Source organism: Telmatherina bonti (genome assembly GCF_933228915.1).
Source record: "Telmatherina bonti genome assembly, chromosome: 20".
Classification (NCBI taxonomy): Eukaryota; Metazoa; Chordata; class Actinopteri; order Atheriniformes; family Telmatherinidae; genus Telmatherina; species Telmatherina bonti.
Genome location: NC_136618.1, coordinates 14,558,658 through 14,572,683, shown reverse-complemented (window position 1 = coordinate 14,572,683; position 14,026 = coordinate 14,558,658). Strand labels below are relative to the sequence as shown.

The 14,026-nt window shown below is 37.6% G+C and overlaps 1 protein-coding gene across 1 annotated transcript in view; it reads left to right on the top strand.

Moving 5' to 3' along the window:
• Window positions 1-14,026, top strand: part of myripb (myosin VIIA and Rab interacting protein b) — a gene marked incomplete at both ends in the record, with an annotated part of 103,341 nt that overhangs the window by 35,277 nt on the left and 54,038 nt on the right. Inside the window, one exon of the mRNA XM_079260060.1 lies at window positions 13,204-13,425. Within this exon, the coding sequence (XP_079116186.1) occupies window positions 13,204-13,425 (222 nt within the window). The remainder of the gene's footprint in view (window positions 1-13,203; window positions 13,426-14,026) is intronic.

The window sequence follows — 14,026 nt, the reverse complement described above, 5'->3', positions numbered from 1 at the left end:
GGGGTTAAAAAATGAAAGAGCAGACGTAATCGTCATTAAAAACAACCAGCCATCCTTTTCGACACTGCGCAGATGAGATGGAAGCAGACGCAGGAGAATAGACAGCGAGTCTGCAGTAAGTCTTTATTCATGCAGCAAATGAATCAACCTCACCAAGGTCACCACACAAAGATGAACATGACTGTTAATAAAAGCTGTATAAATTAGCTACATCTCTTAAGAAATATAATGTAAAAAATAAAAAAGGTAGTGTGCCATGTTCAAAAGGTTTTATCTTAATAATATGTATGAAGCGGCTGGATTGTTAAGTCTGTGTGAGGATGACATCACACACTGCTGTTATTCTCAGATTTGCATTAAATCTTGTGGATGTTATGAAAATATCTGGCTTTTTTTCCCTAATTTTTGATTAAGCTGGTATAGTTTTCACAGACAAGTGGATGCAGAGACTAGAATCAAACATCATGCCCTACAAATCTTCTATATTTTCTTTATTTGTATATGAATAACAAACAGGGAGCTGCACATGTATCCACTGCAGATGAAACAGCTAGACAGCTTTGCTTATGCAACATTTGGCATTTACTTGGCATATGAACAGGTTTCTGGGGAAAATTAAAAAGTAATTTAAAGGTGGGGTATGTAAGATTTTTAATATTTTCAAAATAAATTAACTAAAAACATAACTACAATCGTAATTAGATAGTTTTTTTTTAAACATGTAGGTTCCAGTCTGTCCATATTTGATGTGTTATTAAATTACAAGTTTAATTAATGACAAAGACCCTTCTTAAATGTTTGCCTACCAGTAAAAAAAAAAGAGTGCTTTTTGTCATTTGTCGTTACTTAAACTTGTAATTTAATAACGCATCAAATATGGAGAGACTGGAACCTACATGTTGAAAAAAACTATCTAATTATGATTGTAGTTATTTTATTAGTTAATTTATTTTGAAAATATTGAAAATCTTACTTACTCCACCTTTGTTTGTTTCAGAGATTGTAAAGGATGGATCTCTACATTTCCAGCGTCTATGACAGTACCTTAGCTGGGGGGAATAGTTTGCTCTTCAGCCTGAGTCGGAGTCAAAGGACTATTTCCAGGAGAAAACATACAAAAGGTCAGATTGATGAGAATAGATGTAATTGCCAAAAGACACATATCTTGTGACTTTGTTGCATGAAGAAATTCTGTAGACAGAAACACGCCAAGATGCTCAAACCCGCATGACTCCAGACTAAGGGTGTGTTCACACCTAACAGTCTGATAGACTCAAGAGGGGATGGTGCTGCTCTGTTTTAAATGAATGGTGCTCTATTTCCATGGATGATTTGGTTCATTTGGAGGAATGTGTACATTCGTCCACATTCTAGTGCTGACTAAAGAAGCAGACTCTTGTAAACCAGGGGTCTAGTGCGGTTCGCTTACAGTGTGAAGGCTAATGGACCATTCAGTGGAGTTAAGACAGGAATTGTTGCAGGACCTGTTGTATTACAACGTGCTGGATGGCATGCTGCTCCTGCTGCTCATACTTGACACATTCCTATGAAAACTGCTTTAAGTTCGAGCAACAAAGTAAAAACAGAAATCCAAGCCATATTCGGTCTTAGTCATGCGGACCAGATTTTGTGTCTTTGGTCTGCAGCAGAGTGTGAATGTGCATTCACGCTACTCTAAATACTCAAACTATCTGTGAAAGTGGACCAGTGTTTGTTTAAAGCAGACCAGACAGTGCTGGTGTGAATGTGCCCTAACTGTGAAAACGATAACGACTGTGCTGCTGCAGATGGCAAAGATCAAGAGATGTGATATTTGTTTTTTTGTTTTCTTTCCTGTGAAAGTGTGAGTGTACTTGTTTTTCCTCTTTAAACTGCATAAACATTTGGCATAACTGACCAGCAATCAAAAATTTAATTTGATAACCAGTCTTTCATACAAATTTCCTTTAGTTCTAAGATTTTCAGGGGCTATTGGTGTGAGAATATAGGATTATTATTATTCTTTTGAAATGGTCAAATCCATCTGGACTTGTAGACAGATAGCCCCTCATTTAAATCTTTCAAGCATTCTTTGATATGACGTTGAAGTCATAGTTTAATCAGCAAACTCCAAACTATAACACCTCCACCAGCTCTATCTTTATTCATCTGTTCAGAGGAAAAGGCCACATGATGCAAAACAGCTGTGCAGACAGAAGTTGCTTTATCTTCCTCATCTGAATTTTACCAGTTATGTGTTTATTTTTCCTTTATTTGCCACTTTATCATGGCAATGTTCTTTCTCATAAGAAGGATCTCTGCATCAGCCTCCAAGCTGTACAACATCTCACCTCAGCAGCCTTTTCACACTAGCAGTTCAGTCAGCAGCTTGCCAACAGCTCAATAGCTGATCATCACAGAACTTTGAAATATATGACCGCTGTGCCTGTCTGCCCCAGTACTGCAGAGGAGAGGTATAGTTACAACGCTTTTCTTTAATATTTTTTTACTATTATACTGCCGTTGGCTTGGACTTCAGGTGAGCTCTGTAACTCTGCTTCAACCTCTCAGGGTCAGAATGCAAATTTTGCTCTTTGATGCAGCCAAAGCATCTCTGATTCTGTGTTTTTTTTTTTACCTTCAAGCAAATACAAAATGATCAAGCTCGAATGCACACAGGGTGTGCAATGACCTGCATTCACATATGCACAAATAACACATACATACACTCACACTGCACTTTTTAATAAGCCACTTCAGAATAGTGGCACAAAATGATACTAGTCTTGTTACAGTCGATTAATGTCACATCCCAGAAACATGCCTTTTGACCCTGAGCAGAAAAAGGATAATGGCATTTTACTATTTATTCCAATTTACAGAATGAGTAAAACACATGAACAGAGAGGAAGAACACTGCCCCACTTGAATTTGCCCACTTCCAATTAAAAACCTTCTAGGCACTTGTAAGACCTTCAATCAATTCAGTTATCCGGAGCATTTAGCTACTCTATAGCTCTTGAAAATCTGCAAATCAATAATTACACACAAACACATTTCACCCTCAATACACACATCCACAAACACTTCTGCTGGCCAAGTGTACTCTCACATCTCTCTGCACAGAGCTGCATGATTCACAGGTGTTCTGGTTAACGGTAGATGTTGATTTTATTAGTTTCTGCTGAAGCAGGCTGTTCAAACTGCTGATCAGAGACTCTTTGGTTCAGTTGGCCAGTCGCTTTTACAATTCTCTGGTCAGCTGTAACAACACTCATTAACGCACTTGACTTTTCCGATATGCTACTTCCCTATTTTTATTCCAACGTGTGGTTCAACATTCAGGATAAAAGTCTTACTTTTTATTGTAGAAAGACACCCATCCTGGTTATTGGGCTCTACATCAGGTGTTCATAGATTGTTTTGTGCTCCTGTTGTGTAGCAGATTTCATTTCCTTATTTTACTGAGAAATCTATGTGCAGTCTAAATTATCTTCAGCAACTCCCTGCATGGTGCTTACACTGGTTTGATATACGACACTTCAGATTTTAATAGTTCCACACTATTTGCTTAAGTGAATTCCCATTCCACATGCATGAATGTGAACAGCACTGCTAAGATTATATGGCACAAAATTAGGAACAAAGGGAATCCTTTCAAAATATTTTACTACAGTAGCTAATAAAATAGCCACTATTTACTTATTTCTAATGAGGTGAGCCATGATTGTAAGCAGGGGAGAGTTTGGGTTAGATCTGGGCATGTGGTAAGCTTAGTACATGTATATCATATATAGCATATCACATGATTTGTTAGTATGTGTTTGGTGAAGACCACCTGCATATCCTGCTGGGCTAGAAGTGAAAATCAAGATTGCAACCAATTTTTCATGTCATGGATGTAACCTCTCAGTGTCTGCAGACTAAAGGATGCTGGGTCATTTTTTAATGCAAATGACCAGACATGCAGTCCTCCACAACAGTAGCAACATCAAGCCCACAGAGCTGATGCAAAGTATTGTTCAAATATTTATTGGCCCAAAATGAACATCAACTGGAAAGACCCAACTTCAGCCAATTGCAAGGGATTTCACAAGGAACAGGGTAAGGAGCCAGTCAGTAATCCTGTCCTTATGAGTGCAAAAGCATCCCTAACAGCATTTCCAGGCTGCAGACCCAGTGCTATGGACAAGCCTGAGGGGGCAAGGTCTGCACCGCCACAGGCACTCCAATCCAGGAAATAACCTCATGTTAATTTATATACTTATATACTCATTTATCATTTTTATATTTCTACTAAATTATCACATTTAGAAATAGGTCTGTGAGTAGCTTACCACTAGAGATGCAACAAAGTGTATGTATGCATGTTGATTAAGTTATAAAAAAAAAAAAAAAATTAGGGCTCAGCTATTCGCTAGCGCCTGTGAAATACTTGTGTGAACTGATGCCTTTGGACAGAGAAGCTGAAAAAGCGGTCCAGCAATAACAATAGGAAAGGCATGTGGGTTATGTGTCACGCTGCCAAAATCAACCACTTCCAGCAGATTGGATGATAATAGCAATCTGACGCGACCCAGCAAGATGGCAACCGCTGCAGCAACCACAGGTCTGTGTCTGTCTCTGTCTGTCCCCCCTTCTCTCCACAGGCTTAATCTACATTTTCACAGTCGTTTAGGCTGTTAGGTTTTTGTCTGCTGTGGATGCTTGCTTGATGAACAAAATTAAACATTTTGGCTGAGCAAAAGTAGTTTTTCTTGGAAATGAACATGTAAAGTTGTTGCTGAGCGTTCCACCACCATTCCTCTTTGACTGCGATATAGAAGCTCATAATGAAAACGTCTGCTGTGCGGAGTATCAAATGGGATTCATAGTGCTGGTGTATCTCTGTTAATATAACCGTTTTAGGTCATTTGATTAAACAGAGCTCAGCCTTGGATAGTCTGTAATTTAATTATTATTAGTGATTACTGGTTGCGATCGCAATAAGTGTTGCATGTTATTTTGTTGTTTCCTCTTTTCAGTAGCAGTATTATAGGAAAATATTTTTGATGATTAATCTGCTTTGGGTAAAAGATTAAGTTGTTAAACTTGAATTTGTCCTTATATAAAGTCAAAGTTTATTATTTATACGGGCCCACCCACAACAATCTTTTGCCAGCCTGCTACAAACTCCTGGCGCCAACACTGTCTGGCAGTGATCCAGACTTTCAAGACTTTGTTGATGTGTATTTTTTTCAACAAAAGCTTAAGAGTTACTTCTGATTTAATTTTTTTCATCCAATGACTTTTATTGTATAGTGGATGCACAAGAATGAGGACCAGAGAGACAAGTGCCACATAGATAAGTGCCTCATGTTTGGATTTAATCCTGAGCTGGCTTTAGCGTACACGGTGTCCGCTTGTCCAGTTGAGCTAAATGCCGCCAGTAAGGAACTGTTTCTGTAAGAGTACATACTGCCAACAGAAAAACAAAACCAAAAAGCTCCTATTTTTAAGCTATTCATATATTTAGTGCTGCTACGTTGTTATATATGTGTTGCCTCTACACAGAGGTCACAAAAAATTACTATGATCTGTGCTAACAGACCCAATATTCACAGTTTTACTTTTTTTTCCCATAAAAATAGCTCATTTGATCAGCATGTGAGGACTGTTGCATCATATTCATTCATTCATTCATTCATTCATTCATTCATTCATTCATTCATTCATTCGTTCAATAATTATCCTAACTGCTTAATCCGATGATGGGTTGTGGGGAAGCTGGAGCCTATCCCAGCAGTTTTTGGGCGAAAGGCAGGGTACACCCTGGACTGGTTGCCAGTCCATCACAGATCATATTTAATAAGTGGAAAAACTTAAAAAAATGGTCTGTATTTGGATATCAGCGGAGTTGAATGTTCTTGTGCTAAATAAACAGATTCAAAAGCCTAATGTTGATTATTCAAAGTAATTATCTGTGAAAATTCATTCTTTCATTCAATCATTCATTTATTCTTTCATTCATTTTCTGAACCCACTTAATCTAAGGAAGGGTCGCAGGGGAGCTGGAGCCTATCCCAGCAGCCTTTAGGCAAGAGGCAAGGTACACCCTGGACTGGTCGCCAGTCTACCGCAGGGTTAATGTCTGTGAAAATTAATATGCAAATTCAGTTTAAAACATTGAAACCAAATTGTTTGAGGTTCAGGAAAAGTACCGTAATGTAGTTTCTCAATATCCTTAGACTACTGGGTGCTGGGTTCTACTCTCTGAGTTTATGACAAACTTTGTCTGACACACAAAAACACACGTCCTACTGCAGCGCGTGACATGCTGGAAGGTGAGGAGCTTTCATGTCTGTGCTTTATGTTTTATATGTCACATTTAGCTGTAAGACCAAGCTGCTCTGGATCTGACAGAAAAAAAAAAATCAAAGGAAGCCTAAATCTATTTTTCTGCTCAGCATAAGCAAATAACGTTTTCTTCGGCTGTGTTTTCCATTAAGAGACGAGACCATTTTAAACATATCAATGATAGTGAACATGAAGGACATTAAAGAACCTGCTTGCTGTGAGGGCGATGCCTTATGTTGAGGGTTAACGATAAAGGACTGCTCTGCCTGATATGGACTTGTAAACAACCAACTCTTTTCCTTGTTTAAAGCTTTATTTAGTTAGAAATGCAATGCTTTTTAAACTGCACACTTGTCTTTAAAGGTAAATGATTTTAAATCTTATCTGTTTTCTCTTGACTTTTACTTTGCAAAGAAAAAAAATTGTGCTGAATTTCCATCAAAGCTGATACATCACAGTGGATTTCAGTATGAAACTAAGTTGCTGAGCAAGAGGACAACTGTTGAGAGGTTTAGATATTTAGGAAATCTGCTTTTGTTTTTTGTTTGTTTTTATGGCAGGCAGCACTGTGCCATTATTTAAATTACAAGTCTGACCATCACATAAATCAACTTCAGTCGTAAACTTAAGCCTACCTGCAGAGGGAGAGAAGTGGAGGATGAAGCTAAAGAGAAATGAGGGGAAAATAACTGTTAATAGATTGCTAGCAGACACTTTGGGGGAGAAGAGTGAAGATGAGGAGCAGTGCAAGCTTGATGGAAAAGGAGAGATGAGGGAGAAGAGTTAATACATCTTCAGCCAGAAGTACACGGCATGTCATTAAATCCACATATCATGATGACACTGCCCTGATATCACAATATAAAATGAATCAGTATTCAACACTTGCTACACTTTCCATCTAAAGCTCACAGCAGTGTCGACATTTACACCCCGGTGACTCATCAGCATAATCAATCGTTTTAAATTCAAGACTTGGAGACTTTAAACTTGCAGCAAACTTTGTTGTTCCTGATCTTTCAACAACTACTGCGGTTAGTCATCCTGCCACTAATGAAGAAAAACTTAGGTTGTAAATCAACTCATTTGCATTTTAAATATCACGACAGAATTAAGTCTTAATGTGTCATCCGGCGCTATTTTTTTTCTATTAATTACCATTTCTGACAAAAACGAGTTTCACCAGGATTTAAATGCAATGTGGTTGATTTTAGCTTGACTACAGCTGATACCACCAGCTGTTAACTCAGCCAATAGATTGTGGGTTTTTTTTTTCATATTCAGTAAATGGATTTTCATTTTTCATGGAAACCGGTGAAATTGTATCAGCTTGCAGCCTTTTCAGCAAGAGGATTTACTGCTCTGACTGTTTGAGATGTTGGTGTTTGTTCATTAGATTCTTAAACAGAGCAAGACTTCTTTCTTTATCTAGAAAGTAATCATCTAGTTTAAACCAATTAGTGTTTGTGTTGATTGAGCAAAGATGTGTTTTCTTTCCCTTAATTTAATCATGTGTAGGCAGATGTTCAATTTAATCATTTAATGGTATTTGTGATGTGTCCATAAGATGCCAGCAGGTTCAATGAGAAATTGATCAGGGCTTGGCAGACTTATTAGGCTTGTGTTCAGACTTACAAAAGGAGAATTTTAATTTAAAACATTTTAAAAATGAAGAGTGTTATTCATGGCATCATGTGTAGACACGGAGGTGACACGCAGTGTAAGAAAGTAAACTATGTTGGGTTTATAATAACTTTATGTTTGCCATGTCTCCTGACTTCATGTGCCGTGTGAAGACTCGGAAGGTTTATTACTTGTCTGAAATGCTCAGATATGTTTAACATGGTTATTATTATACATTGCATAGACGCTTGTTTCTAAGCACCAGAGGGCTGATAACCGCAAAGCCTTAGCAAAACACTGCAGATTTCTTGTGTCACACTGATTATGTTTGTCTAATCTGGCAGTCATGATTGATGAAAATAAACAAATAATGAACTAAATAACAATGATCTCTTTTCCTTACTTGGTGTTCTAGACAAATTGAGATGAGCTTTTTTTTTCTTGTATTTATCTCTTTATTTTTCTCTTCTGATAGTGTGCCGGCGTTTTTCTTGAATACCGTTTTTGTCTATAAGTTTTGGTCACATTGGCTGCTGAGTGTGTGTTCCTGAGATGTTAAACGGCTGATTTTATTTTTTTTAAATGACAAATCCAGCCACAATAAAATAGCTCTGGTTTGATTATTATATCCAGCTTCACTTCCATTGTCCTTGCTGTAAACTTCCATTTTGCATAATTTTGCACAATCAATACATGAATGAAACAAGAAAAAAAGGTGAGAAATTGCTTCAAGCAGACAGCTCTAATAAAAGAGCTGTGGTTCAGGTTGTATATGAAGACACAAATTCAGAAATGATAGTTTCATATGTAGAAGCATTTTACATTTAAACATTATTGCTTTAAAATGTATCTCCCACTGGTGTTCATTTCTGAGCACATTATCACTCTCTGCCTTTAAAACAGCCGAGCTGTTCAAGATCTTATTCAGTCTGTTCAGAGACTTGGTTTTATCAGGCATCTTGGAAATACTGCAAAAAGTATCGCAATGCTGACATTGATTAGTGCATGGAAAACATGAAGTATTATCAACATAAATTTTTTATGAGTTTTTCTGTCTCTGTTAACTACACTGAGGGAAAATTAGAGCTTTAAAGTAGATTAAACTAAAACCAAAACTCAAGTATTTTGATGTCTTAGTTAAAACACGTCTTTAAGTATTTTTTATCACATAATGCATTATCAAATGAGTTCATGTTCGATAAATCAATAGATTAATTATTAATGCCGGTTAACACTGTAACTTTAAATGGCAATTTGTTAATAAAGAGCAAACAGTGTGATATTTTATGGGAGGTGCTTGTACATAGTGGACCTATTTGTAGTCTGCAATGAGGACAGGTTTTCATGTTTCATTAGCAGAGATATAGTGGACACGATGGTCTTTGGATATAAGTATAACCCTGCCCAATTAATTGAATTGCCGAAGCTTACCATCCTCTTAGGTTGTTCATGAAATATATCATATCACTGACACTGAGAGGCAAAATGGACCCTGATTCTAATCGGGGCTGAAGGAAATGATTTCCAGGCAACTGCTTTCCCCACGCTGAGATATAAAAACAGGCTCTATGCGTCTGACTTTCCGTGTGTTATGTGCATAAACATGCTTCGGATTCTTTTGTGAAGCACAGCCTGAAATTTTGAGAAGAAGTGCTTTTTATTCATGTTGCACTGAGATATTTAAATAAGCTTTTTTTTTTTTTTTTTTTTTTTTTAAAAAATAAATGTATAAAAATGTTAGCTGTTCTGTCTGTATGTACATGTTACTGCCCTTCAACGCCTACGCTGACCCCCACCCATTCTCCTGTGACACTGTATGTGAAATGGTTTGTTCATCTTGTTAATATGCCACGTGTAATGATGCATATGAAAAACAATCACTGAGGCAGCAGAGGATGTGCTTGAGGAGCAACATTGATAACTTGGGGATGCAGGAGACTGAAATGCCCCCAATGGGCACATATCACACAGGAAATGTAGAATATGCTGCATTCTGCACACTATCTTTCAACACACTAACATTTTAGTATATACCTTAGTAATTTTTTATTATTTTGATATGGAAACACATGTTTAGTATACTACCATTTTATTTTACATCCAGTCTCTTTAATTTATCATAAACTTCCGATGTATCATTTTTCTGCCATATTTCCTTGTGCTGCAAATATGTATCTGAAGGATAAGTGTAAGCTCAAAAGGTTGCGGTCTGACTGTGTGTGGTGTACAGATGAGCATCTTGAATAATTTACTCACTGACCATTGGAGCTTCACACCTTGCCAGCAGCAGCATCTTGATCTCTGCAGCTCTCTGCTCATACTTAACAACGACTGATGGCTGGTCATGTAAACATGGATGGATGCATTACTTAAACTAAAACCTCTGTGGGTTATTTTAGATCAAATTCACACAAAGGTAATATGTACTGGTCATGATTGCTTTACGATATAAATGTAAAACATGTCTAATATATTGTATCCTCTGCATAGCCCAGTCAGCACAAATCCTATAGAGAAAAAAACATTATGCATAATTTATGTGAACAATGGAGGCTTCAGATTGCTGCTTTACTGGTTAAAACACTGATTAAGATCTTATGGTATTCAGCTTCTTTTCTTTTTAATCACAGCTTAACAGAATAAGTCTACCAAAGATTATGTTTGATAAAATATTGCACATTGAAATCTATATATAATTAAAGGGGTCCTATTATGGTATTTCGAGTTTTCTGAGCTTTCTACAGTGTTACAGTGTTGAATTCTCATCAGACATGTGAACGGCACTGTTTTTTATCACCTAAACGCATGTTTGAGTTTGAGTTTGAGTTCCAGCACTCTCTCCGTTTGGTTTCCATGGCGACGAAAAACGCGTCGTTTTAGAGAATTTTTTCCACTCCGAAATTCTTGTGACGTCCCGGGGGATAAGGTTCGGTGATTGGTTACCTTCTACTGGTTAACAAGGGCATGTACAAATACATCAGGCGGGTGGAAAACGTCGGATAAAGTTATTTCCAACGATGGCTTGTGAGTTTACCAAAGAGAGACATCCTGCTGCATTCGTTGCTGTGGGTTGCTGTTTTCCACTTTGTTTTCAGGGTCTGATTCAGGTTCCAACATGTAGGGCTGCTATGTGTTGACATTGTAGTTTGTTTCTTATTGAGTTTATATTCGCCCAATTCTTCTGTTTATGAGATGTTACAATGACGGCGAAAGCAGTTGCGGTGCGCGCTCCTGATGTAGTGCAGTGGCAGGAGGCGGGGCTTAATGCAGAAGAGTCTCAATCCACTCGTTTTGCCCACAGGCTGATCTGACATCCTACGTAGAGGGTCGATCTGAAGTAAATAAAGCGATTTGTGACAATAACTTGATCAATCCCAGCCCTTCTGGTCTCAGAAATAAAAATAAATTAGCCTGAAATGCACATAATAGTTCCACTTTAACATAAAAAATTTAAAAAAAAAAAAAAAAAACTGACACGGGCAGCATAGAGGTGTGATGGCTGGCACTCTAGTTATACTGGCTTACCTACACTTTCCAGAAACTTGCTGGGATAATTGGTGATTCTAAATTGGCTGCAGGAGTGAGTGTGAGCCAGCATGATTGTTTAGTCTCATTGATCTTCATGCTGGCTCTGTTATGGACCAACAGCAAGTACAGGGGGTGTCAAGCCTCTCACCTGGTGGAAGCTGGTAATAGGCTTCAACCCCATCACAAAGCAGGTGTGAAAAATAGATGGATAGATTTTAATCATATTCTGTTGTGAAACTACCTTTTAAAACAGCATAATCGTTGCTGTACATCTACTTTTTTCCTTTTAAATATATTTTTTGAAAAAAAGAAAATATCTCTTTAGTATTTATATCTTCATCCATATTTTTAAAGGTGGAGTATGTAAGATTTTCAATATTTTCTAAATAAATTAACTAATAAAATAACTAAAATCGAAATTAGATAGTTTTTTGAACATGTAGGTTCCAGTCTATTTGATGTGTTATTAAATTACAAATTTAATTAATGACAAATGACAAAAAGCATTTTTTTTTACTGGTAGGCAAACATTTAAGAAGGGTTTGTCATTAACTAAACTTGTAATTTAACAACACATCAAATATGGACAGACTGGAACCTACATGTTTAAAAAAAAAAAAACTATCTAATTATGATTGTAGTTATTTTTTTAGTTAATTTATTTTGAAAATATTAAAAATCTTACATACTCCACTTTTACGCAACATCATTTTGTTATTTTGTTACATTGGTCACTTTCACATCAACATTCCTCACAGCTTTATTCAAACATTTCCATGATGGTGAATAAAAGAGACACACATGATACTTTTCATATGTGTGAGACCGGACAGTCCTTCATGCCATGTATAATGCATGAGGTCAGAGTAGTGTTGCCTTAAAAATTCATATTGACCGATACGCATTCTATGGTTATATAAAGCACACCAGTAGTGGATGCTAAGAGATGAAAATATTGTTCATTTATATGTTAAAACTTGCTAAACAGGTGAAGTAATAGAGAAAAATAAGTTTCTTACATGAACAGGTTTTTATAACAAGTGAAGTGAGAAATATATCTGAGCTCTGGAAGAACTGTGATGAATGTAATTTAAATAAAGCAAGTTGTTTGCTTTTTGCATTTTCCTTGTCTTTGTTAGTTTTTGTTTATTTTTTTGTGCACATTATAGTGCAAAAAGGTTACAAAACCCAAAGTCTACATGAAGAAGAATCATCTCTGTCCTGTGGAACAAAGCGATTTGCTTCAGAGTGTATCATCAGCAAGTGAAATCAAACTTAAGCTCAGTCTATGCCACGTTGTCTTAAATCATTAGTTAGCTTGGCAGTGAGAGGCATGGATGGCGGCATGGATGGCAGCATGGATGGCTTACTCACCTGGTTGAGTTTTGACCGATGAGTACAAACAAAGCACAACAGGTGCACCTAAATTAAAATGTCAGCCATTGTGTTAATTGCACTGAATCTGTAAAACAGGAAGAAGAGACTGACAGAGAAGGGGAAAAGCAGGGAAATGTTTTCTCCAAAGCCCAGACCTCCACCACCCCCCATGTGTTGTTTTAATACCCTGCTCTTTGAATTTTTCATTTGCCATAGCTTCTCTAATTATTCTGCATCGCCTCCTGTGCCGTTTTCACTTCCTACCTCTCAACCAGACGCTCACCACCCTCTCGCTTTCTCTCCCCCTCCCCCGTCCTCTCTCTCTCTCTCTCTCTCTCTCTCTCTCTCTCTCTGTTTCAGCGAGATGAAGCAGGAGCTGGCAGAGGAAGGCAGCAGATGCTCCATCCTCTCCAAGCAGCACCGTTTCAACGAGCACTGCTGCATCCGCTGCTGCGCGCCCTTCACCTTCCTGCTCAACCCAAAGCGCCAGTGCCTGGACTGCCAGTACAACGTCTGCAAGACCTGCTGCACTTACAGCAAGAGGGACAAAGCCTGGCTGTGCTCTGCATGCCAGAAGGGCAGGTTAGTGCTTACTACACAGCCATGGCTCTGACTGAAGGAATGAATGGGGACAACACATCTGAGAGCAGCTGTGAATTGGTTGACTGGAGGACACAGGAGTAAAGAGAAACTGAGGAGGGGGGGGAATGTTTTTTATCGGGGTGGATGAAGGTTGTTAAAGGGGAATAAGGATGAAAAAACGGTGCTTTTGAAGGAGACAGATGTGATGGGGAAAAGTGAACGGATGTGAGGGTGAAGTCAGCGCTTGAAGAACAGGTGTAGTTTAGTCTTTTTTTTCTTAAATTTAGTTTCTGTTTCAAATTACATAAAAACAAATATATATATTTTTTAAAGTAATGTCATTTATTATTCTGAATTAGTACATTTTTTTACTTGTTATCTTAGAATTTATTGGATTTTTTTCTTAACTCTTGTTTCTCTTCATTTGACCACGCTTTGCAACCAAGCAATGCAGAAATCATTTTAAAAAGAGATTATGCATTTATGATTTATTAAACAAAACAAACAAACAAAAGAAAATAGTAGAAGGAGCACAAGAGGCAGGGTAATGCACCGCAGCTGGTTGTATTTGCAAATGAGCTCCGTGTGTCTGTTCAGGCTG